At 40.6% G+C, this 25,374-nt stretch overlaps 1 protein-coding gene across 2 annotated transcripts in view; it reads left to right on the forward strand.

The window, feature by feature from the left end:
* KCNH1 (potassium voltage-gated channel subfamily H member 1) overlaps window positions 1-25,374 on the forward strand; it is a gene marked incomplete at both ends in the record, with an annotated part of 423,177 nt that overhangs the window by 19,878 nt on the left and 377,925 nt on the right. For both annotated transcript variants that reach the window (XM_079697019.1, XM_079697020.1), the window contains 3 exons: window positions 9,957-10,080; window positions 13,829-13,935; window positions 23,718-23,846. In XM_079697019.1, coding sequence (XP_079553145.1) covers window positions 9,957-10,080; window positions 13,829-13,935; window positions 23,718-23,846 — 360 coding nt within the window. The remainder of the gene's footprint in view (window positions 1-9,956; window positions 10,081-13,828; window positions 13,936-23,717; window positions 23,847-25,374) is intronic.

A 25,374-nucleotide genomic window follows, 5' to 3' on the forward strand; every position in this document is an offset into this window, starting at 1 on the left:
TTGGTATATGATAAAGTACTTAGTACAGAGCCTGGCACAGAGTAAATTTCAGTGAATGGTACCCATTCTCATCAATACCTGGAATATCACCTATGTAGAACCCCTTAGTTCTTGATGATATGTGATGTTATGGTATTTGTATGGGTAGCCCCCAGTTTACAAATCCAGAGATTGTGCTCTGGAACGTAATTTATAGGTTACTTATTTATATCTTATAAATTGAAGAGAATCCAGAATATGCCCTTTTCCAGCCAACCAGAGCAGGGTACACATGCGTGTGCTAGGGATGGGATGGGGAATGGGGAAGAATTTCTAAATGCTTGGGTTCTCTGGTATTAGAAGGAAATGGGTTTGTGACTGGAACCAGATTCTTTCCTTCATTCACTCCAAGTCCTTGGATAAAGAGGGAATTCATTTGTTTTCTCCCAAGGCATATTGTTTAATTTATTTGTTTGTTTGTTCAATTGAAGAATAGTTAATTTACAATATTGTGTTAGTTTCTGGTGTACAGCAAAGTGATTCAGTTGTACATACATATATAAATATAATTTTTCATATTCTTTTCCATTTTAGTTTATTACAGGATAGTTGGAATATAGTCCTCTGTGCTGTACAGTAGGACCTTGTTTATGTACTTTATATATAGTAGTTTGTATCAGTTAATCCCAAACTCCTAATTTATCCCTCCCTCCCATCTTTTCCCTTTGGTTCCTATAAGTTTGTTTTCTATGTCTATGAGTCTGTTTCTGTTTTGTAAATAAGTTCATTTGTATCATATTTGAGATTCTACATATAAGTGGTATCATATGATATTTGTCTTTTTCTGTCTGACTTACCTCACTTAGTATGATAATCTCTAGGTCCATCCATGTTGCTGCAATGGCATTATTTCATTATTTTTTTTATAACTGAGTAATATTCCTCTGTGTGTGTGTGTGTGTGTGTGTGTGTGTGTATACACCACATCTTCTTTATCCATTCATCTGTCAGTGGACACTTAGATTGCTTCCGTGTCTTGGCTATTATAAATAGTGCTGCTGTGAACATTGAGGTACATGTATATATCCAGAGAAAACTCTAATTCAAAAGAGGGAGGGCTTCCCTGGTGATGCAGTGGTTGAGAGTCCGCCTGCCGATGCAGGGGACACGGGTTCGTGCCCCGGTCCGGGAAGATCCCACATGCTGCGGAGCGGCTGGGCCCGTGAGCCATGGCTGCTGAGCCTGTGTGTCCAGAGCCTGTGCTCCGCAACGGGAGAGGCCACAACAGTGAGAGGCCCGCGTACCGCAAAAAAAAAAAAAGGGAATTCTTAGCCCTTCTATCACATAGTGAGAAAGGAGTCTTGCTATTTGGAAGCTATAATTTCTTGCTTGGGTTAGCAATGAAAGGAAACTCTTTTGGAATTTTATTCTATGATGAGAAATCCTCTAAGTGGATGATCAATAGGCTGATGATTCTATTTCTACTGCACTTCCTGTTCTTTGTTTCCTTTCTAAAGTCAAAGAAGATGCTAGTGGTCTTGGTTTTTCCCAGATAAGGCTGTAATATGCACCCCAGGAACAGTGGCAATGCTTGAGGAACAATCAATACCTTTAAAAGATGACCTGAATACTTTTATGAGAAATTACAGTGATATCTGGAGCTTGAAATATATCCTGTTCTAATTTTTTTAGTAACTGAAAAATTTAATCAATAAGTTAATCTTTTCTGATTAAATTCATTAAAAATTAAGAATATACTTATTTTTATCAAAGTAGTATATGTTCATGGTTAAAAATATCAAACTGAAAAGCTTATAAAGAAGAACAGTCATCCTGTGCCTTGTCCTTTCACCCATCCTGCTCACCAAAGGCCACATTTTCTAATTTTAGCTGTTTCTTCTTATAGTTTCTGCCAGGTCTCTAAATAACATGCATTATAGCTATTTCCATATGTATCAATTTTAAGTATTATCTGTTGACTTCTGTTAATTTATTTGAGCTTTTAGCTTCCTTGATCTACTTCCTACCCCTCCTCCTAATATAATTATATTACTCCCTTATTGGTTATCTTTGCAGCTTTAAGTGAAATGTTTATACCTTTCGTTTTACTGTATCAGCTCTAGATACCATCTCATGATTGTTTTCTCTTCTCTCTCTAAGCTTATCATTTGTATTTTTGCAGTGTTAGAATTGATGTGATTATTCAGATACTTATAGTTAAATATTCCATGCTTTGACATGTTTTTTTTGACATCTTTATTAGAGTATAATTGCTTTACAATGTTGTGTTAGTTTCTGCTGTATAACAAAGTGAATCAGCTATACGTATACATATATCACCATATACCCTCCCTCTTGCATCTCCCTCCCACCCTCCCTATCCCACTCCTCTAAGTGGTCACAAAACACCGAGCTGATCTCCCTGTGCTATGCAGCTGCTTCCCACTAGCTATCTGTTTTACATTTGGTAGTGTACATATGTCCATGCCACTCTCTCACTTCATCCCATCTTACCCTTCCCCCTCCCTGTGTCCGCAAGTCCATTCTCTATGTCTGCGCCTTTATTCCTGTCCTGCCCCTAGGTTCCTCAGAACCAATTTTTTTTTTTAGATTCCATATATATGTGTTAGCACACGGTATTTGTTTTTCTCTTTCTGACTTACGTTACTCTGTATGACAGACTCTAGGTCCATCCACCTCATGACAAATGACTCAATTTCGTTTCTTTTTATGGCTGAGTAATGTTCCATTGTATATATGTGCTCAATCTTCTTTATCCATTCATCTTTCGATGGACACTTAGGTTGCTTCCATGTCCTGCCTATTGTAAATAGAGCTGCAATGAACATTGTGGTACATGACTCTTTGAATTATGGTTTTCTCAGGGTATATGCCCAGTAGTGGGATTGCTGGGTTGTATGGTAGTTCTATTTTTAGTTTTTTAGGGAACCTCTGTACTGCTCTCCATAGTGGCTGTATCAATTTACATTTCAACCAACAGTGCAAGAGGGTTCCCTTTTCTCCACACCCTCTCCAGCATTTATTGTTTGTAGATTTTTTGTTGATGGCCATTCTGACTGATGTGAGGTGATACCTCACTGCAGTTTTGATTTGCATTTCTCTAATGATTAGTGATGTTGAGCATTCTTTCATGTGTTTGTTGGCTATCTGTATATCTTCTTTGGAAAATGTCCATTTAGGTCGTCTGCCCATTTTTGGATTGGTTTGTTTGTTGTTTTGATATTGAGCTGCATGAGCTGCTTGTAAATTTTGGAGATTAATCCTTTGTCAGTTGCTTCATTTGGAAATACTTTCTCCCATTCTGAGGGTTGTCTTTCATCTTGTTTATAGTTTCCTATGCTATGCAAAAGCTTTTAAATTTCATTAGGTGCCATTTGTTTATTTTTGTTTTTATTTCCATTTCCTAGGAGGTGGGTCAAAAAGGATCTTGCTGTGATTTATGTCCTAGAGTGTTCTGCCTATGTTTTCCTCTGAGTTTCATAGTGTCTGGCCTTACATTTAGGTCTTTAATCCATTTTGAGTTTATTTTTGTGTATGGTTTTAGGGAGTGTTCTACTTTCATTCTTTTACATGTAAGTGTCCAGTTTTCCTAGCACCACTTATTGAAGAGACTGTCCTTTCTCCATTGTATATTCGTGCCTCCTTTATCAAAAATAAGGTGACCCTGTGTGCGTGGGTTTATCTCTGGGCTTTCTAACCTGTTCCATTGATCTATGTTTCTGTTTTTGTATCAGTACCATATTGTCTTGATTACTGTAGCTTTGTAGTATAGTCTGAAGTCAGGGAGCCTGATCCCTCCAGCTCCGTTTTTCTTTCTAAAGATTGCTTTGGCTATTCGGGATCTTTTGTGTTTCCATACAAATTGTGAAATTTTTTCTTCTAGTTCTGTGAAAAATGCCAATGGTAATTTGATAGGGATTGCATTGAATCTGTAGATTGCTTTGGTAGTATAGTCATTTTCACAATGTTGATTCTTCCAATCCAAGAACATGGTATATATCTCCAGCAGTTTATATGATCTTTACTTTCTTTCATCAGTGTCTTACAGTTTTCTGCATACAGGTCTTTTGCCTCCTTTGGTAGGTTTATTCCTAGGTACTTTAATCTTTTTATTGCAATTGTAAATGGGACTGTTTCCTTAATTTTCTTTCAGATTTTTCATCATTAGTGTATAGGAATGCAAGTGATTTCTGTGCATTAATTTTGTATCCTGCTACTTGATGAAATTCATTGATTAGCTCTAGTCGTTTTCTGGTAGCATCTTTAGGATTCTCTATGTATAGTATCATGTCACCTGCAAGCAGTGACAGCTTTACTTCTTTTTTTCCAATTTGGATTCCTTTTATTTCTTTTTCTTCTCTGATTGCTGTGGCTAAAACTTCCAAAACTATGTTGATTAATAGTGGTGACAGTGGGCAACCTTGTCTTGTTCCTGATCTTAGTGGAAATGCTTTCAGTTTTTCACCATTGAGAATGATGTTGGCTGTGGGTTTGTCATATATGGCCTCTATTATATTGAGGTAAGTTCCCTCTGTGGCTACTTTCTGCAGGGTTTTTATCATAAATGGGTGTTGAATTTTGTTGAAAGCTTTTTTTGCATCTATTGAGATGATCACGTGGTTTTTCTCCTTCAATTTGTTAATATGGTGTATCACATTGATTGATTTGCATATACTGAAGAATCCTTGCATTCCTGGGATAAACTCCACTTGATCATGGTGTATGATCCTTTTAATGTGCTGTTGGATTCTGTTTGCTAGTATTTTGTTGAGGATTTTTGCATCTATGTTCATTAGTGACATTGGCCTGTAGTTTTCTTTCTTTGTGACATCTTTGTTTTGTTTTGGTATCAGGGTGATGCTGGCCTTGTGGAATGAGTTTGGGAGTGTTCCTCCCTCTGCTATATTTTGGAAGAGTTTGAGAAGGATAGGTGATAGCTCTTCTCTAAATATTTGATAGAATTTGCCTGTGAAGCCATGTGGTCCTGGGCTTTTGTTTGCTGGAAGATTTTTTTTTTTTTTTTTTTTTTTGCAGTACGCGGGCCTCTCACTGTTTTGGACTCTCCTGTTGTGGAGCACAGGCTCCGGACGCACAGGCTACGTGGCCATGGCTCATGGGCCCGGCTGCTCCGCGGCATGTGGGATCATCCCAGACCGGGGCACGAACCTGTGTCCCCTGCATCAGCAGGAGGACTCTCAACCACTGAGCCACCAGGGAAGCACCTGCTGGAAGATTTTTATTCACAGTCTCAATTTCAGTGCTTGTGATTGGTCTGTTTATATTTTCTATTTCTTCCTGGTTCCGTCTCAGAGGGCTGTGCTTTTCTATGAATTTGTCCATTTCTTCCACGTTGTCCATTTTATTTTCATAGAGTTGCTTGTAGTAATCTCTCATGATCCTTTGTATTTCTGCAGTGTCAGTTGTTACTTCTCCTTTTTCATTTCTAATTCTATTGATTTGAGTCTTCTTTCTTTTTTTCTTGATGAGTCTGGCTAATGGTTTATCAACTTTGTTTATCTTCTCAAAGAACCAGTTTTTAGTTTTATTCATCTTTGCTATTGTTTCCTTCATTTCTTTTTCATTTATTCCTGATCTGATCTTTATGATTTCTTTTCTTCTGCTAACTTGGGGTTTCTTTGTTCTTCTTTCTCTAATTGCTTTAGGTGTGAGGTTAGGTTGTTTATTTGAGATGTTCTTGTTTCTGGAGGTAGGACTTTATTGCTATAAACTTCCCTTTTAGAACTGCTTTTGCTGCATCCCATAGGTTTTGGGTCGTTGTGTTTTCATTGTCATTTGTTTCTAGGTATTTTTTGATTTCCTCTTTGATTTCTTCAGTGATCTCTTGGTTATTACATAGTGTCTTGGTTAACCTCCATGTATTTGTATTTTTTCCAGATTTTTTTCCTGTAATTGATATCTAGTCTCATAGCGTTGTGGTTGGAAAAGATACTTGATATGATTTCAATTTTCTTAATTTTACCAAGGCTTGATTTGTGACCCAAGATATGATCTATCCTGGAGAATGTTCCATGATCACTTTAGAAGAAAGTGTATTCTGTTGTTTTTGGATGGAATGTCCTATAAATATCAATTAAGTCCATCTTGTTTAATGTATCATTTAAAGCTTGTGTTTCCTTATTTACTTTCATTTTGGATGATCTTTCCATTTTGACTTGGTTGTAGAAATTGGAATTTAATAACGTGTTTACATGACAATGATGTGATATAGTATGATTTGGTTTCCCTTCCTGCACAGCTTTTGTTTTCTTTGATGTTTCTAGTTTTCTTTCCTTCCCCCCAAATTATATACATTTACTAAACCTTTTATGTTATTCCAGATTATCAGGAATATCATTAACTCCTGACCTCCTTTATCTCTAAATAACTTCTCTTCTGGAACTTCTGTTCTCTGAAGCATTCTGTATTGAATGTTTTCTATTTGCTTCCTTCCCTGCTTTCTATACTTGGAGCCACTTTTTTTTCCTAGTTCCCATGTTGTCTTCTTTCTTGTATTACTCCCTCATTTTGCTGATACACATCCTCAAGTCACTTCCTAAGAAAGACTATATGGGAAATAAATTTCCCAGATCTTATCTGAAGATCACATCTGAAGATATTGTTATTCTACCCTCAGATTTGATTGTTTAATTTAAAAAAAATTCTTCTGTCCTATTCTTATGTTGTTCTTTCTGCTGTTCTTATTAGGATGCATGCTGTTTTTCTTGATTGATCTTCTGTCTTATTTTTTTATGTATCTTTCTGTACTCTACTCTGTGAGACTTTATTTTCTCTTCTAACATTTATGTTGAATTTTTAATTGTTACTCACTTTCAATTTACAGGAGCCCTTATTTAGTTGTTCATTTGTTCTCCTATGGGTCTTCCCCACCCCCACCCAGCATCTTGTTTTTGTTTTATGGGTATATTGTTATTTGAATCTTTCTGAGGATACTAATTAGGTTTTTTTTTTTTTTAAGTTCTTCTTAAGAACTTAAGAGAGAGAGTTAAACTGACTAGACTTCATATGAACTCAGGGATAATTCAGTGAATTTTGTACTTCTTTTAAGGCTTAGTTACTCAGTTCAAGAAATGTGAGTTTTTTCAGGGAGAGAAGACCAGCATGAAGGGTTAGCTTGTCTCCAGAATAAAGTCAGAGCTCCCTGATATTCAAGACCCTTTGCAGTCCAGTCTGCAGGCTCACCTCCTGCTCATTCGTCTTCCTGGCTGCCCTGTGTGTACACCAGTCTGCTCTGTGTCCTGTGCTGCCTGACCTTTGCTCATGCTGGGTCCTCTGCCTGAAATTTTCTGTTTTTCCCACAGCCTCTTATGTTTACCAGAGACAGGCATCATATTTTCAGTTCTCTATCTATTTTTGTGTCATCTGTGGTAGGTACATTTTAGGCATTCAAAATGTTTAAGTGAATTTTACTCATCCTTCCAGACGAGAGAAACTTCCACTTTGACCACTCAGAGACACAGTCCTTTACCTCCCTCTAACAGAGTTAAGCATTTCATGCCCTGTTTCATTAGTTGTATGCAGGCCTATTTGTTCTGGTAAGTTCCCGAAGCACATGGACCATACCTTGTCAAGCTGGTTATCCTAGCGTTTTGCATTGTGCTTGGTATCCAATGGGAACTTGAAGTATTTGTGCATATATGGGGAGAGACAGAGGGAAGGACTGGCTGTGTATTTTTACTAAAGGCATATTTATAAGATTAGCAGGTTTGCAGATTCACTTCATGATGGTGCTGTTTTCTGTTCCTTTTCAGTATATCAAAGCATTCCCAAGAGTACATTAAGAGTAACTTACTGTATTACTCACCACAGTAGATATGTACACAGATGCGTATCTTCAGCAAAGAGAAAGAAATTGAACAAATAAGAAGTGATAGGCACTCTCTAAATTTAGCCAGGGATTAGAACTTTGAAGCTGTGCATATTCATAAAATGAATCCCTCTAGTTGAAGCCCCTGCTCAGACTGACAGTAAGCGTAGCTTCCATTGCTAATAGGTAAGTAAGCTCTTCTTTCACTTTAATTCTGCTACTTCTGACTGTGGAACCCATATTGTTGTTTTATCTGATGCTGAATCTCTGGCCCTATGAGGCTCAGGTTGCCTTCAAGTGCTGTAGCCCATGGGGCCAGCAGTGCCCACATCATCACACCCAGGGGTTCTCAATGAGGAGTCTTACTTCCAGTACACAGCTGAACTCTGACGACTTGGAGTAAAAGGAAATTTTGAGTAGGAAATGAAGGAGCCACAGCACCCACCTTAGATTGGGGAGCCAGGCATAGGATCCCAGGTGGCCCTGAAGGCATCTGCAGGCTGGGTGAGGGATGCAGCCATGCTCTCCCAGCAGGAAGGGGTGGATGAGCACCCCACCACCTGGTGACCATCTGCTAGTTCCCTCTGGTGTCCACTGTCAGAGGCTCAGGTGCGTGGGGTCCATCTGGCTGGGGTAAGGTCTTTCTTGGTGGGGTGGGGAGCCACTGCTACAGGCCCTTTAGCTGTCAGCTTTCCTGGTGGCAGAAACCACCAAGCAGAGACATCACCTTTCACCAAGATTGCTCACACTGGAAGGGGCTGCAGCAGATTGTGAGGGCACAGTGAGGTAGGGACTGTCCTTTTGGACCACCAGAAAGGAACAGGTATCCAGGTATGCTGTGTAGCTGGAGCACTGCAGAGAGTCTTCTCAGAGCTGGTGGCAGCTAAGCTGCCCACTCAAATCTAAGAGCTTTCGAATGTTTGCAAGTGTTAATAAACAAACCAAATGTCAGAAAGAAGAGTAGATTATGGTATTTAGCTATTCCTCCTGCCTCTCCTTCCTCTATTCCTTCCCACGTAGATAGGAAAGGATGGCTACCCATATTGTGCATAAACTGTAAATGCTGTACTAGAACAAAATTAACCTCCCAATTAAATGAGGACATTACATGTCACCATTACTCCACTCCACATAGTGTACATATATAAGCAAAACCCCCTCCGGTTTACAACAAAAGAAGGGTCTGTATGTGTGTTCTTTCATTCCTTTTTTTGGTCGGGGGGAGGTGTGGAAGGGGTGATTATTCTGTGGAGAGGAGAGAGCCAAGCCAAAATAATGATTATATTTAAGTTCTGGCTGTTATTTGCTTAAGGTCTTGAAAGGAAAAGAGGGACACTTGATTTCCTGAGCACAAAAGGTATCGAAGACTTTTGATCTTTAAAAATGTGGAAAGTGGTGAGAACACGCTAAACAGCCCAACATATCTGGCTTACTTAATCCCCGCATCACAAGTGAATGGTGGGCCGGTGCTCCATGAAAGAGCTCTGAAATGTGCTTTCTGTAGCTCCATGATTTCAAAATCAGTAAGAAAGTTTTTGGCATTGCCAACATCTTGATCAGGTTCTATGGAGCCCTAGCATTAGGAAGGTCTAAGTCACTTCTTTATGGAGAGGAAGGCTCTCTGGTGTGTGTATTCCAGGAGGCAACCTGCTGTCCCCTTGCCATTCTAAGAAGGCCTTCTCCTCCAAGGATCAGCAAATATTAATCAGGGTGAATAAGGCCAGTTTGTAGCTTCTGCCCAAAAGACTGACAAGGCCAAGATGCTGGATGGAGCCCAGAAGGAATTACTTTTGGATTCTCTCTGGCTCCACATTACCAGCATTAATGTCACGGAGATGAAAAATTAGGACTTGAGTCTGTCTTATGGAAATCACTGGATTTCTGCCGAAAACGTTGGTTGGTTAAGCATGCTTCCTTTGGAGTACAGAAACCTCAGCATTTGCATTCCAAATATTCAGTTCTAAAGCTCTGTTCTTCTGTATTCCTCAGAGGGCCACTTTGGCGGGAAACAAAAATACCTGGATTGGTTACTATTTATGTCCTCATTGAATCTCAACTAATGTCTTGCCTCATATGCCCTTTTCTTTTCTCCTTCCCTTTCTTCTTCTATCTTTTTTTTTTTTTTTAACAGATACTAATTTTGTGTTGGGGAATGCCCAGATAGTGGACTGGCCTATCGTGTACAGCAATGATGGATTTTGCAAGCTGTCTGGCTATCACAGGGCGGAAGTGATGCAAAAAAGCAGTACCTGCAGGTATTTATGTTTGGGGTTCTGTTCAACACTCTATCCTGGTATCTTTCTGGAAAAAGAAAATGGCTTACTCAGCTTGGGAATTTCCTTTCATGCAGCATTCATTCAGGAATATTTATGGCACTATCATCTCTAGTTCACACACTGTACTGGGAAAATCAAAGAAGATCTAAAACATAGTCTCTACAACTAATGAATTTACAGTCAGTGAGATGGGAGAAAACCTAGAAAAACTCAGGAAAATAATTTTATCAATAAAATGTGAACTCGAAATTTTATGAGGTTTTAGATGGAAATTATGTGAAAGAAGATTAAATAACATCAAATGAAAATGAAATGGATGATTTTAGATGATTAAATTAATTTTAAAACATGTATGGCCGTTTTTTAAGAATAAACAGCATGTTGGAGACAAGGGCCTTGTTCATAGGGCTTTTCGTCAGAAAACAAGAAGAGAACCATGTCTTGCTGCCTTGCTGCTGTCACATCTCTCTCTGATCACTGACTCAAAAGCAGAAGCAAAGGGTGCTGTGCAGCTTGTGCATTTGACAGGGTTCCTAACCAAGCAGCGCCCTTGGGCCGTGGCACTAGAAAAGCTCATTTAGAGCATCATCAAGGCGTCGTGTGGAGCATGTGACCTGGACCCTGTGCTGCCCCAACAAGGTCTTGGCTCCACAGCCTTTGGTGCCTCTCACTCCTCGCCTTCCTCAGAGTCTTCTGTCTTCAGTGGTGTTCGCATGCAGTGGAATCATTTTCCTAAACCTGCTACACGCAAAAGTGAACTCATCTCCAAAGGGTACAAAAACCCATCTGACCCAGTCATAGTCTTTGGTTCTCAGAAGTTGCATTTTCTTGGTATTAAATCAGCCAAGTAACTCATTTGGTGAAAAGTATTAAATGTTTTGAAAATATTATCATTTTCTTAAATTTTAGGTTTTTGGGACTGGGAAATGGAAAATTTAAGATTCCCTCAAAGGAGAGGGGTGGGATAGGGAGGGTGGGAGGGAGACGCAAGAGGGAGGAGATATGGGGATATATGTATATGTAGAGCTGATTCACTTTGTTATAAAGCAGAAACTAACACACCATTGTAAAGAAATTATTCTCTAATAAAGCTCTTAAAAAAAGATTCCCTCAAAGGTTTAAAAATTATGACTCAAGTATTACGATAGAATTCTCTTATATTCTTGGTGTGCTGTTATCCTCTTAAGTATCTGTGTATCTGCATCTATGTCTCCATCTGTACGTGTACGTACACAATCAGAACACACTGGGAGAGTGAGCTTCGCTTTTTCATGTGACTTGAGCAACCTTTCCTTACCTTTCTTCTTATTGGCTATAATCAGACACTTTAAGAAAATCAGATAAGAGAACTGGATAATTTAGCCAACTTTCTTTTATGCACAACTCTAAGAAACTTATTTAATTCCCTGAAGGTGTCCCTTCCTTAGAAGGAAAGTAAACATGCCTTTGTGTTAGCCACATCCCTAATTGCTCAGGAGCCTTTTGGCTTATTTCTTGCATTGCAGGCATCTGAAATCGAATGTCCAGACAAAGGAAATGTACACCTACCACTAAACTACAACTTGAAAAAGTACATAAGAGTAAGGAAAGCTGGGCATAATTATGACACTTCATTTTTTTGAAGACTCCACTTTGCAGGGATTGGTTTTACCTTGTGAAGGAAATTCCCAGCCTATACACCATCACATAAGTTGAGGTCACTTACCTAGCAAATCCATTCAGAAAGGGAAAGTGGGAGGAAGCTAAAAAGGCCTTAGAGCAAAACTGGCTAAGTAAAATGGTTATAGAGCTTAAGTTTTTACCTCCTAGGAGAAAGAAATCTTCTTGTTCTCAGGCACGGCTAATTTAGTCTTGATCTATCCTTCTTTTTAAAGGTAATTCACCAAGCTCAATGATCTGTTTTTCTGGTTTATAGATGAAGAACACAGCCCCAAAGCAGAGTACTGCATGAGATGGGCACACAGGGAACCACAGATAATAGCATCTCTCAGTGGGCTGGGAAGGGACGTGATAACAAAAGTGACACAGAATTCATAAAGTCAATAGGTAGGGCACTTTTCTTGCAGGGTGCTGGAAAGTGGAAGCTCACAATAAGCCCATGGCTGTTCCAGTATGAAGCTGAGCATGGCGCTTGACTTGGTGGTTCAGGAATTGTGCTTGATAACTTCTGAGGTTCTTGTTAGTTCTGAAATTCTGTGATTCTATGATTCAAGTCATCAAGAAAAAGCTAAATTGCACAGTTAGGTATGTGCAGTTTTAGAAGATGGGTTGTGTATTGTTTGGGAACCCACACCGCTGCATCTGTACATTACATAAGCCTTGAGGGCTGAGCATGGCTGTCCTTCCTTGTTGGTGTCATCTGAAGGCCTGGGGTGGGCAGGGGACATGCTTGGGGGGTCCATGGGCAGACTTTGTTGGAGGACTGGCTTTTCCAGCCCCATTGAGGGATGGTTTCTCTCCTCTCACGTTTTGTTAGTGTCGCTCAGCCTAGTTGTTGGGAATGTTATCCCATTCCTAGAGGGAAAAACCTTGGTCTTCAGACCATATTCAGTGTGTGGACCCAAGAAAATGGACAGTCCTGGCAGTTTTCCTGCCTCTGCTGAGAACCAGTATTAGTAGGCAGAAGCTTCTACTATCCAGAGGTTTTCTCTAATTTTTTTTCAGGCTGCTTATTTACCCTGTTAGTTTACTTTTCTCCAAATTGTGAGGAGTGTGGAGAAGTATTAGAAAGAATTTATAGCATTTTATCATCTTGATTTATTCAACCCAGAGCTCTTTTTTCTTTTTTAGTGGTGGGGTAGGGAAAAGAGCTGCACAGACAGTGGCTGAATCTTCTGTTTGCTGAATCTTCTTTTCTTTCCTTAGCTACAGTATGTCTTGATGTTTAGAGCATCAAATTGCACCCTTTTTCTTGTTTGGTGACTTTTTGTGGTTTTTTTCCTATTCTTTTGTTTAATTTGTTAGGAATTAGAAGAGGAAAAATCTGTGGTCCAGATTTATTCTGCCATCCTTCTCAGGACATCTCTCAGAGTTGTATCTCTAAAATGCAGATCTCATTACGTAACTCTTTTGCCTGAAACCCTCCAGTGGCCCTCCCTGCATTGCTTTCAGGATAAAGTTTAAATGACTTCACCTGACCTGTAATGCCATGATCTCCTCCATGATCTGGCCCCTGCTTACCTCTCCATATTACCTGTTGCTAATTTTCCCCTTACTGTCTACATTCCAGACATACGGAACTGAACCGTATTCAGGTTCCAGAATTAACCTTCCTCTCACCTCTGTGCCTTGGCACATGCTTATCTTTTGCCTAGAATGTTCCTTTCCCTCCTTTTCTCAGCAGATTTCCATCTGCTCTTTAGATCTCTTTTGTTCTTGCCTCTGGGAAGCCTTTTCTGACCACTCAGACAGTACTCTGTGCCTATTCTTAGTGTTGTAATTCCTCATGTGTTGGTCATACTGTTCTCTAATCTACTGTTTTCTGATCTACTGTTTTCTAGTGTGTCTCATTAGACTGTCAGTTTTGGGGGGACAGGGATGGAGTCTTGATTCCAGCTCAATCAGTAAATCGTTTTTGATTGAACAAATGTTTTCTCTGTGTGTGTGTGTGTGTGTGTGTGTTCCACAGTGCACAGCACAGTGCTGGGTGTAGAGCAGGTATTTAACAGATGCTTGTAGAATAATAAATACTTGTTCATCTAACTTGGGCTGTTTGGTTGCTTTGCAGTTTTATGTACGGGGAGCTGACTGATAAAGACACCATTGAAAAGGTGCGGCAAACATTTGAGAACTATGAGATGAATTCCTTTGAAATTTTGATGTACAAGAAGAACAGTGAGTATTCAGACCATTCTGAACCATAACTTGATATGCTTGGAAGAGTAAAATATCTCCTCTTTCTCTGTTGCTGTCTTAGGTTTTCTTTTCTCCCATCAGCTAAATGTTGTTCCTTGAAGCCAGTGTGTATGTTGGGGTAAATGGTATGGATTGATGAGTTACAGCTCTTCACAGGAGCATTTGTACTTGTCACTAACCAATTAAGACTTCTTGATCTCTTTTCTGCCCAGAGTTAGTGTTTTTCCTATTGGTTTCCTTATGTTGAGTTGTTGGCCTAAGGCACTTGTAGACTTTAAGGCTTCTTAGGTGGGAAGGGAGGAGGTGGGTTAGAATCTCTGTCCAGTTCACATTTGTATCTATCTCCCTATAGCACTTAGCACAGCGGATAACACCAGTAGATGCCCAAATAAGAGTTTCTAAATAAAATTTTGTCTCCCTGGTGACCCCAGTTTTCTGTCAGAGACAGTATTAATCAAATTAATACTGTAATCACTGTTAGTCAAAATGTATAGTTAATTTGTATTTGTTTTGTGTATAATAACTTCCACAAGTATATTAATGAAGAATCTAGGTCAATAGCTATACACAAGTATAGAACTTGCTTTCCCTTAGCAGTTTCCTGTTGAATGGAGATTAATTGTATTGGAAGTACAGAAAGTGGCCTGTATGGATACATACCCGTAGCAGGGCTGCAGAGGTGTTGAAGAGTGCTTTGTTTTTTAATTAAATTTAATTTTTATTTATTTTTTAATTTTGGGCTGTGTTGGGTCTTCGTTGCTGTGCGCGGGCTTTTCTCTAGTTGCATCGAGTGGGGGCTACTCTTTGTTGCGGTGCAAGGGTTTCTCTGGCTTCTTCTGTTGCAGAGCATGGGCTCTAGGCATGCAGGCTTCGGTAGTTGTGGCACGCGGGCTTCAGTAGTTGTGGCTCACGGGCTCTAGAGCGCAGGCTCAGTAGTTGTGGCGTACGGGCTTAGTTGCCTCACGGCATGTGGGATCTTCCCGGACCAGGGCTCGAACCCATGTCCCCTGCATTGGCAGGCAGATTCTTATCCACTGTGCCACCAGGGAAGCCCGAGTGCTTGGTTTTTAAAAATACTATTTGGTCGTAAGGAATCCTGTTCTTTATATGTGGGATTGAACTAAGTAGGTCATTGGTTCACTAGAATATTTCCAGAGTGGCCCAGGTGGCACGTTAGGATAAGTGTTTATTTTGGTGGCGTTCAGGATGATATGTTTTGCTCTAGAAAGCAGTGAGCACATGTGGCTTTTATCTGGAAGGAGCTGGGACTTTTTTTCAGTCTGGAGTGTTGGTGCAGGCAACTGAGAGGACTCTTTGCTTGTTGGCCAGTGCAGACTCTGAGCTGAGAGATTAGCTTTGGGCATCAGCAACTCTGAGAGGGTTGGTCCTGCGCTTTCATACTAGAGTTGCTGCCTTGCTCCATTTCACCTCCTCAGCCAGTAGGTCTAGTTCCTACCTCGAGACCTACCCTAGTTCCTACCCTGAGACATTTTGCCAAATAGGCCTGAGAGGGATGAGGTGAAAGACTGTGACTGGCTCTGTGCCAGCCCTTCCTCTACGGGGGACACAACTCAAAGCAACAGCTGTCCCCAGGAGCATGCCAGCAGTGCCTTCGCATGGGAGGAGGGGTCTGCCCGTGTGCCCAGAGCTAAGGGAGTGTGTTAAAGGTTTCCCACACTGGTAGCTTTGTGTCCTGAACAGTGTGGATTTCCCCACGTCACAGACTACTAATCAGGTAGGCGTATCACAAAGATAATGCCTTGCATTTATATTTTGCTTCAGAGTTTTCAAGCTTCATTGGACTATGCATTTAACTTGCTCAAAGTCAACTATACATAAAAGGGAGAGAGAGGGAAACATAATTAAAACCGAATTAGTGATTCCACTTGCTATTCTCTTCAGTGGGCATGTACCCCAGAGTGAGTATGAGATGGCAGGGGGGAATCTGCTGTTCCCTCAGCTGCCTCGGGGGCTGAAGGCCTCGTATTGTGAGTATCTCATCGCACTGAGGGTGATTCTGGTACTTCCGGTTCTGTACATTAGGTAGACATGGCCTAGGCATGGAAGCCAGTCAGTTCAACTGATGTTTTTACCAAAGAATCGGCATCTCTTCCCTCCCTGGAGGTTGTGGTGGGCTTATTGAGAGAGACGCATGCCAGTCTCCAGAGTGGCATGTCAGCCTGGGCACGGACTCTACTTCATGGGTGATGTGAAGGCATTCTCAAGAGCAACTGTGGTCATATGCAACTTCTACCTTACCCTTTGATTTTAGAAAATACACTCTGTGGAAGGTATGATGCCATTCTATTTAAAAATGTTGAGAGAGCCCTATGAAGTAGTCATGGCTGACGTTACTTACCTCCATTGTATAACAAGGTAAATTCCTCACCCGAGGTCATGCAGAGCCAGGACCTGGTTTCCAGTGCTTGCTCCATGGCTGTTCTTTCCAGACTGGGTTGGTTTTAGTCGGAGCACAAGGCAGGGCCACCACATATGGTGGTGCAGGCTATACCCTGCATGGGGGCAACCAGAAACCAGTTTGATTGCTAGGCCCTCAGTGCACCCTGGCCTAGAATTGCATCTGTGCTGAGGGAGGAACTTCTCTTTCTAATTTACACAAGGATGTCCAGTGGGCTGGCAGGGGTTTCATCCAAGGCTAAGCCTGTACATAAAACATTGAGCAGAAATGGATGCAGATAGTGTTGGTTTCTTCCTAGGAACCTGTTCACTGTCCCCAACTCCTCCAAATCCACCCTCACCTGAGGAATTTAGAAACTTTAAATTATTTTTTAAGCCTGGGTATTTTACAGTTGCACCAAATTCTATGTTTTTGTTAATGGCTTTTTATTGACCAACTACAGGCATACCTCAGAGATATTGTAGGTTCGGTTCCACAAATTTTTTGGTTTTCCAGTGCATATGAAAGTTGTTATAGTGGTATACTGTAAACATAACTGTCTATTAAGTGTGCAGTAGCATTATGTCTGTAAAAAACCAATGTGTATGCCTTAATTAAAATCAATTAATTTTTTGCTAAAAAATGCTAACCATCGTATGAGCCTTCAGTGAGTTGTAATCTTTTTGCTGTAGAGGGTTTGAAATATTGTGAGAATTACCAAAATGTGACACAGAGACATGAAGTGAACAAATGCTGTTGGAAAAATGGCGCCAACAGACTTGCTCAATGCAGGGTTGCTACAGACCTTCAACCTGTTTAAAAAAAAATGTGGTGTCTGTGAAGCACAATAAAGCGAGGTCTGACTATACTCTGTCAGACATTAGGCTTGCTCCTAGGAATGTGGTTACGAAAAGACAGACCCAGCTTCTGCTCCCACAGCATTTGCAGGGGTCGGGGGCAGCATCACAGTATAGAGCTGTAAGTGTTTTGATGGTGACAGCATATGGGGGGGTGTCCCTTCACCCTAACTTAGGAGGTCAGGGAAGGAAGTCTTCCTAGCAGGCAGGAAATTCATGCAGAAACTGAAGGATAGTGGGGAGTTAGGCAGAGAGAAGGGCAAAGAGTATCCCAGGATGATGAAAGGCACGCGGAGAGGGCAATAGGGGAGAGCAGCACTGACATTTGAAGAGACGCAAAGCAGGGCTCCTCAGACTTTGATAGGATATATAACATCACCTGCAAATCAAAAAAAGTGTATACTTGTATTCAGTAGGTCTGCAGAAGGGCCCAAGATTCTGCTCCAGGTGATGCTAATGCTGCTGGTCCAAGAATCCCACTCTGAGTAGCAAGGACAGAAAGCAGCTGCAATGAAGGCTGACTTCCATGCCTACAGGGTGCGTCTATACCCGGCTGGATCCCCTGCACCCAGCACAGTGCTTGACCCAGAAGGTGTTCCACCTGAACTCCTGGAGTAATTAAATCAATCTGTAAATGCATGGATCACCAATGTAGCTGGAGAGGTTGAGAAGGGCCGATCACGCAGCCACGTTAAAGAGTTTAGAATTTGTCTTAAGAGCAGAGGTGGTGGGGACAGAGGGTGGCGTGAGAGGCGTTGAGCGGTTTTAAGCAGGGTTAAGTGTGTAATAATAAGATTTTCATTAAAGAGAGATGACTCCATTAGAGAGTGGAGATGGAATGCATCGTAGGAGACCAGAGGTGGGAGACCTGTTAGGAATCACCGCGGCGGTGGCCTGCTGGGGGAGCGGTGGGGAAGAGGCAGCTGAGAAGGAGAGGTGTGAAATGGGAGGAAATGGGGAAATGGGAGGAGGCTGAGCCTAGGGACTTGCCAGTGGAGCCCACTGACTGGCAAGTGTCTAGCACACAGCCCAGCCCAGAGGAGGCGCTCGGCACATGTTTGCTGAGTGACTTTAAAGGAACTTGACAGTTACAAAGAAACAGATGAGTGACCCAAGAGTATGTGATTCAGAGTGAGGGCTTCGGAGCCAAGGAGCAAGCCTTGTGGGGTTGAACTGACCAGCTGGCCCGGGAGGAGCAGACTGAACAGAGATGGATGGGAAGAGAGAGAGGAGGAGGCAGGTTTGCTTCTACTTTCACAATTTGTAGTTCAATAGATTGAAACTTTCAGCATTTTAAAGCAGTATGGAGTCCCTTGGGGGAAATGTCACCCCATTTGAGATTTTAAAATGTGAAATGTCATCATTTAAAGGAAGGTTTTTTCTTTTTTCTCTGATTTTTTAAATTAATGCATTTTTACTATGGAGAACATGAAGGCTTAAAGAAGAAAATCAATCACCCTAAAGACTCAAAGACTTGGAGAAATACTACCATCCTATTAACATTTTGGTGTTTTGTCTTGCACATGTTACATAGTTGAGACTTTGACATGTATGCAATTTGAAATTGTACATTTATTTAATTTTTTTATCATAAAAATATCCTTATCATTAAAATTGCCCATAAATATAATTTAGAAGGAATTTTATAAGCACTTCCTTTATTGTTGGATATTTATGAGGCTTTAAATTTTCTTTAAATTTTGATTAAATATAATGTTGAGGTGAAGATCTTCGTGCAAAGATATTAGTCGACATTCTGAAATATTTCCTAGAAGTTGAAAATTACTGTGTTAAAGAATGTGAACCAAGGTTCCTGAGACATTTTGCCAAATTGTGTTCCAGAATTGAACGCATTTCCAAGTTCACTTGCAGACTGTGAGTGTCTGACTCATTGAATTGCTCTAGCACCCAACAGATTGCCTATAATTACATTTTTTTGTTTATGAGTATTTTTAATGCTAGTGAGAGTGAAGTATTTTTCCTATTTAATATCCATTTAAAATTATTTTTTTATGTTAATTGTTCAGATTCTTTGCCCATATGTTCTATTTAATTCTTGTGATTTTCTTATTGATTTTCTTTATAAACTCTTAATAACTTGTTTTGATTCTCCCCACTCCCATTCTTTAGTATTTACAAGGATAACTTTGTAGAAAGGATCTGCTAGTGATAGGCATTCATGTTTATTTTACCTTTTGGGGAGTTGGAAGTAATTAGCAGAAGGCTTCATGGTGTGTTTTGGAATGACTGTGTGTAATACTATTACCTATCTTGGAGACTGGCTTATTTGAAAGGTTTCTTTCTATCTATTGGCCAGTCTGACCAGTAAACCTGGACATTTTGGAATTGCTATATATTTTGTATTGTGACTTAACTCATTTTCAGTATGCTGGATAATTTTCTTATATCAATGACAGTCATCATTCATGAACTCATTCAGCAAATATTTAGGTGGCCACTTTTGGGCTGGCCAATTAGTTTTTCTATTTTTCGAACAAGAAAGTTAAGAAGTATCAGCCCTGAGTGAAATCAGTCCACCCTCTGGATAACAACCCCCAGCATTTGACTGACTCCACAATTCATGGTGTGGCTGGGGGCCCTGGTTTGGGAGCTGTGGATCAGCTTTTCCAGCAGAGAAGCCCAGGGAAAGGCAGCTTAGAGCAAGAGAAGCTGCCGGCTAAGTCCTTATTGATTACCTACTGCAGGCCTGTGGGTTTGAGCCAAAGAGATCCACATATAAGAAACCGACTCTGCCTTTGAGGAGGTGACAATCTGTTGTGAAGACAAATCTAATAGGAAACAGTCATCTTTTGCCTATTTTACCAATAGATTGTGTTTTACTTATTCAGTACTAGAAGCTGCTTACATGTGAGGGATATTGATCCTAAATCACACACATATTGAAAACAATTTTGCCTATTAAAATTTTTTCTCTTTAATTAAAGACTTTTTAAATACCATATAGCAGTAAAAAATGTTTGTCAGTCTTTTCCTTTATGGTTCTGACCTTTATATAATACTTAGGAAGCTCTTCTCCTTACCTAAATAATAAAAATATTCTTCCATTTTTCCTTCTGTTACTTTTATAGCACTATTTATTATCATCCAGCTCTTTCTTTCCAATTTGATATGCTCTTTTTAAATATGCTAAGTTCTCACACATTTCATGGGTTTGTGTCTCTCCTCTTTTTCCTTGTGTAACTTATTAGCTATGTGAGTTTAGTTAAAATGCTTTCCCACTTGGGTTGTCCATATTTAAATTGGGGATAATGTCACAGTAGCAATTCCACTTCACAGAGTTGTTGTGAAAGGTAAACCATGATGTGTCAGGGTTTGGCCCCGCTGGAAGCACTCAGTAAATGATATTATTGTCTTCATTATTGCTTGTTTTAGAGTCATTGACAATGGCTCCTAGTTACTATAGTAGGTAGTCCCTGTCATACGTTTTCTCTTCAAAAATTTATTGGCTGTTCTTCTACCTTTACTTTTCTATTTGAATTGAATGTCAATTCATCAAGCTCTGAGAAAAACAAATGAAAAAAGGAACAATTGAGATTCTGATTGAAATTGCATTAAATTTATATATTAAAAAGGGAGGTTTGACATCTTACAGAATTGATTCTTTTAATCTACAAACAGTGTAACTCCATTTATTGAGGTTTTGTTTTTTACCCTTCGATTAAATTACATGGAGGCTTAAGCATTGAATTTTCTACCTTTTCCCTTGTTATGGTTGAGACTGGCCCTTTTCCTTATGAACAGGTGGAGGCAGCTTTGGAGTTTCATTAAACACCTTAAGATACATTCTCTCTCTTTTTTTTTTTTTTGCGGTACGCGGGCCTCTCACTGTTGTGGCCTCTCCCGTTGCGGAGCACAGGCTCCAGACGTGCAGGCTCAGCAGCCATGGCTCCCGGGCCTAGCCGCTCCGCAGCATGTGGGATCTTCCCGGACCGGGTCACGAACCCATGTCCCCTGCATCGGCAGGCGGACTCTCAACCACTGCGCCACCAGGGAAGCCCTACATTCTCTTTTAAAGTCATACGAACACCCCTGTGAGGTGAGATTGAACATTTTAAGCTTATAGGTAAAGAATTTAGAAGGAAGGAAGAAAGGAAAGTAATAGTTTTTTTTTTTTTTTTTTGGCTTTACGCGGGCTCCTCACTGTTGTGGCTTCTCCCGTTGCGGAGCACAGGCTCCGGACGCACAGGCTCAGTGGCCATGGCTCACAGGCCCAGACGCTCCGCGGCATGTGGGATCCTCCCGGATTGGGGCACGAACCCGTGTCCCCTGCATCGGCAGGCGGACTCCCAACCACTGCACCACCAGGGAAGCCCGAAAGTAATAGTTTTAAATATCTGTGTATCATCGTACATTTTAACTTAGTCTAAAGTAGGTCTATTATTCCCATTTTACAAATAAGGAAACTGATTATGAGAGAAGTTAAAGTGGCGTGGCCAAGACATAAAATAAATGAAGAGATAGGGCTCAAACTCAGGGCTTGGGATTCTGAATCAGATGTTCTAATGGCCAGTGGTCACTACTTCCCCCCTCATGCTCTCTCATCCTGTCTACACTTGTCATTTGTCTCAATAAAGTTGACTCAAATCCTACTGGTCTGTTTCCTGGGGCTGACTGCCATTCTCTAGTCTAGTTTCTGGACCCATCAGAATGGCCCAGCACATGCAACCCTTCTCAAGAGCCAATCACAGTGGCTTGGTCAATTCTGTTGCTGTTAAATGTGGCCTGGATGCCCGGCTCTAGAGAGTACCTGGGAGGAGGTCCAGGGTAGGAGGCCAAAAATTCTCTCATACACCTGAGCCTTGCTGTTTTGTTATCTGACTGTTGTGGTTGAGAAACCCTATAGCCAGGTTAGGTTGTCAGGTTCATTACTGCATAACCCAAGGGAGCTACATAAGGGATGACCATCATAGAGTGACCAGAAGGAGGAGCCTGACCTGGAACTCCCCTTCTACTGGGCATCCTCATACAGGAGAGAGCTGCAGCCTTTGCCATCAGTAGGATGTGTTTCTCCTGGATTTGTGTATTGATCTGCCTTTAATAGAAAATTTATCAATCTGATCCGTTTGCTGCCTGTTTGTACATTGTGGGGTTATTCATACTTACATATGAATAAGTGGTATAGTCAGGTATATAATCTTGTAGTTGTTAAGTAAAATTGGTTAATCCTAATGTTAATCAGAGATGTCTCTCTGTCCTTGTTGTATAGTATAGAGTTTGATGTGTTTGCAGGCAGAGAGACCCAGGTGACCTTTTGGGGATCTATTTCCATCTCCAATATTCAGTGAGTTGTTTGCTTGCTATCTCCTAAAATAAAATATGTAAAATGCTGAGCACAGCACCTGGTACATAGAAAGCTTCTCTAATACTTAACAACATGGGGAAATATTTACTGTATTTTAATTTGAAAATGGTTATAAAATAGTATGTAAAACATTATCCCGGTTATGCAAAATTCAACAAATAGTTATTAAGTTCTTATATGCCAGATGCTGTTTTAGGAACGGGGATACAAGAACAAGATGGGGTGAACACACCATTGCTTTGTGCCCCATTTAATTTTGTATCACAGAAGAGATTGATAGATCTTGCTGTGATGTCCTCAATAGATAGAAAACATCTGTTTCTTTTCCTTTTTTCTTTTTTTTTTTGTTTTTGGAAGCCAGAGACTGACTTTGTGCAGATATTTTTCCATAGATACCTGAGTGGGTGACCTCTCTGAGAAGTCAGTCAGATGAGCCCTGCCCACCTTCTCCTTCTGTGGTTTAGGGCAGTGCTTTGGAAGAGCTCATTTAGCCCCCAGTTTAGCTCAGGAGCAAGGATTGGAAGTTGAAACATTCATTGAGCTTCCTAAAGTACTAAGTATTCACAGCTGAAACCCACCTGGAAACTCCCTTTCTGGGGGAGCCTTTGGGAGGAGAATCATTGTGGTGATTCTTTTCCTTCCTCAGTGTGTCCTTATTTGCCATTGTATAGGACCTTTGGGATTTTTATTCTGGGGAGAGAGATTTAGAAACATAGTTTCTAGCCCATGGTCCATTGAGCCAAATTGATGGATTCCCAAGCTGAATTTTGGCACTGGGAGCTTTTAGCAATGGAAATTTGAGTTTCATGGTCGGCCGGCCATGGCTGGCAATACCCAAACTGTCCCCTACTCTTTACTTGTTCACTACATGGTCTAAGGTAAGTCTTTAGGTACCTTAGATCGGGAGGGATTTTCAACCCATTTTCTAATCATTTTACAAGGGTTAAAAAATCTGCACTTACAAAATTATTTGAACAGGAGAAAACTCCCCACTGAGTAGTTACTATGAAAGTTTTTATTCCAGCAAGAGGAAAAATTAATGGTGTAAAACCCAGTCCCTGAAGGAATGAAATGCTTCTAAAAATGAACTAATATTTGTACCTATTCATTCCCAAGTCTTTAATTCCATAGCCCCTCAAGTGAGAATACAAATTACTGACCAACCTTTTGGTATTTCTTTCAGGGACACCTGTGTGGTTCTTTGTGAAAATTGCTCCAATTCGAAATGAACAGGATAAAGTGGTTTTATTTCTTTGCACTTTCAGTGACATAACAGCTTTCAAACAGCCGATTGAGGATGATTCATGTAAAGGTTTGTAATTCTGATTTGTACAAATAATTTTATGCCTTTTTTATTTTTTTGCCTATAGTGTGACTCTCGTTACAGAAAATTTGAGGTTGCCAAGGCAATCTCTGCACAAGGATCAAGATTTAAACTTTAATTTGTGTTGGGTAAAGCATTGTATCATTCTGGAATGTATTGAGGGAAAAGAAAGTGAGGAAAAAAAGCTTTGGTTAGGAAGGCATTTGAATCAATTTCATACCTTTGTACATTAACCCTTTCCAAGTAGACAGAAGAAGGTAACTGGGCCCCTCTGGTATTGTCAGAATCTTTGCAGGTTTTCACACGACAGATGTCAGTCACCCAAATGTGGGAGTTCATGGTCACAGTCATCTTATTTCTATATAAACTTCTTTAGATTTGACTGAGTTCTAGCATTTTAATAGTGTTAAAGTAGATTTTAGTACATCTCTGCCTCTGTGGTTGGTTAAGTCTGTGACTGGTTAATTCATTGGAAACATGGCATTAATGAGGCCAGTAACATTCCCATATGGGTCATTTAATCAGCTCTGGGACCACAGATTTTAGCACTCACCTCAGCCATATCGCATGCATGTATTGTTTAAATAACACTGGGGACCTAGGAGAGAAGATGGCTCAGGATTTCTAGAACAACTGTACTCCCGAAGAGGTCCAGCTCATCAGGAAGTACAGAAGCTGTCATGCCCAGAGGTTTGGGATTAGGAGGTATCACAGCAGTCTTTTCCACCCCCCTGAAGATAACCAAGAGGCCAGGAGCTCTTTCACGTCGCAGTGACTCCTGGCTCTGCGGCTGATTTTCCGGCTCTACCAGAGAACGCTACTCCTTGCAGTTTTCTGAGACGCAGCAGAGAGATAAAAGTGGAGTTCATGGGAGAGTCAAACTGGGGCATGTTATCCTCGACGTGACAAAATTGTGATTGTTAAATGGCAAGAAATAAAAAACATTCTGTGGCTGCTCCCTTTGGGGCTGTGTCCTCTGAGGATATTTAAAATCCTACCACATTTGGATGCTAATATTTATAGAGTTCAATGCGCAATGCTGTGTGTACCAGTGCATCCTATTTTTTTTTTTTAAACTATCTATAGCTCAGTAAATCAATCACAGCCTGCCTTTGGGGTTCAAGACCAGAGCAGATGTAAATAAAGTCTCTTAACTTGTCTCACCCTCCGGCAGTCTCCTTTTCTCCTGCAGATTTATGATTCCCTGATTTCTAGCTTCTGACTTGAAGATTTCTCAGTGCAGTAGCTCTTACACAGCGATAGGCTCACTCATGATGAGTGTCATCTTGCTACCATCTAGACAGGCCGTTTACTTTTTTAACTGAATAAACTCATAAATAGCATTTTAAAGGTTATCTGATAGTTTCACAATTATTTTTGCAAGTTTTCTCTGAAAAAGGTGAACTAGGGGATGTAGTTGAGTCAGAATGTTTTCTTATCATCACCACTGGAACATTTTCAGGTGACATGAGGGATTGTTTAGTAGGAAAGGCAGAGTTAACCGAGAATGCTCCCT

The sequence above is a fragment of the Hyperoodon ampullatus genome (assembly GCF_949752795.1).
Source record: "Hyperoodon ampullatus genome assembly, chromosome: 2".
NCBI classification, from domain to species: Eukaryota; Metazoa; Chordata; class Mammalia; order Artiodactyla; family Ziphiidae; genus Hyperoodon; species Hyperoodon ampullatus.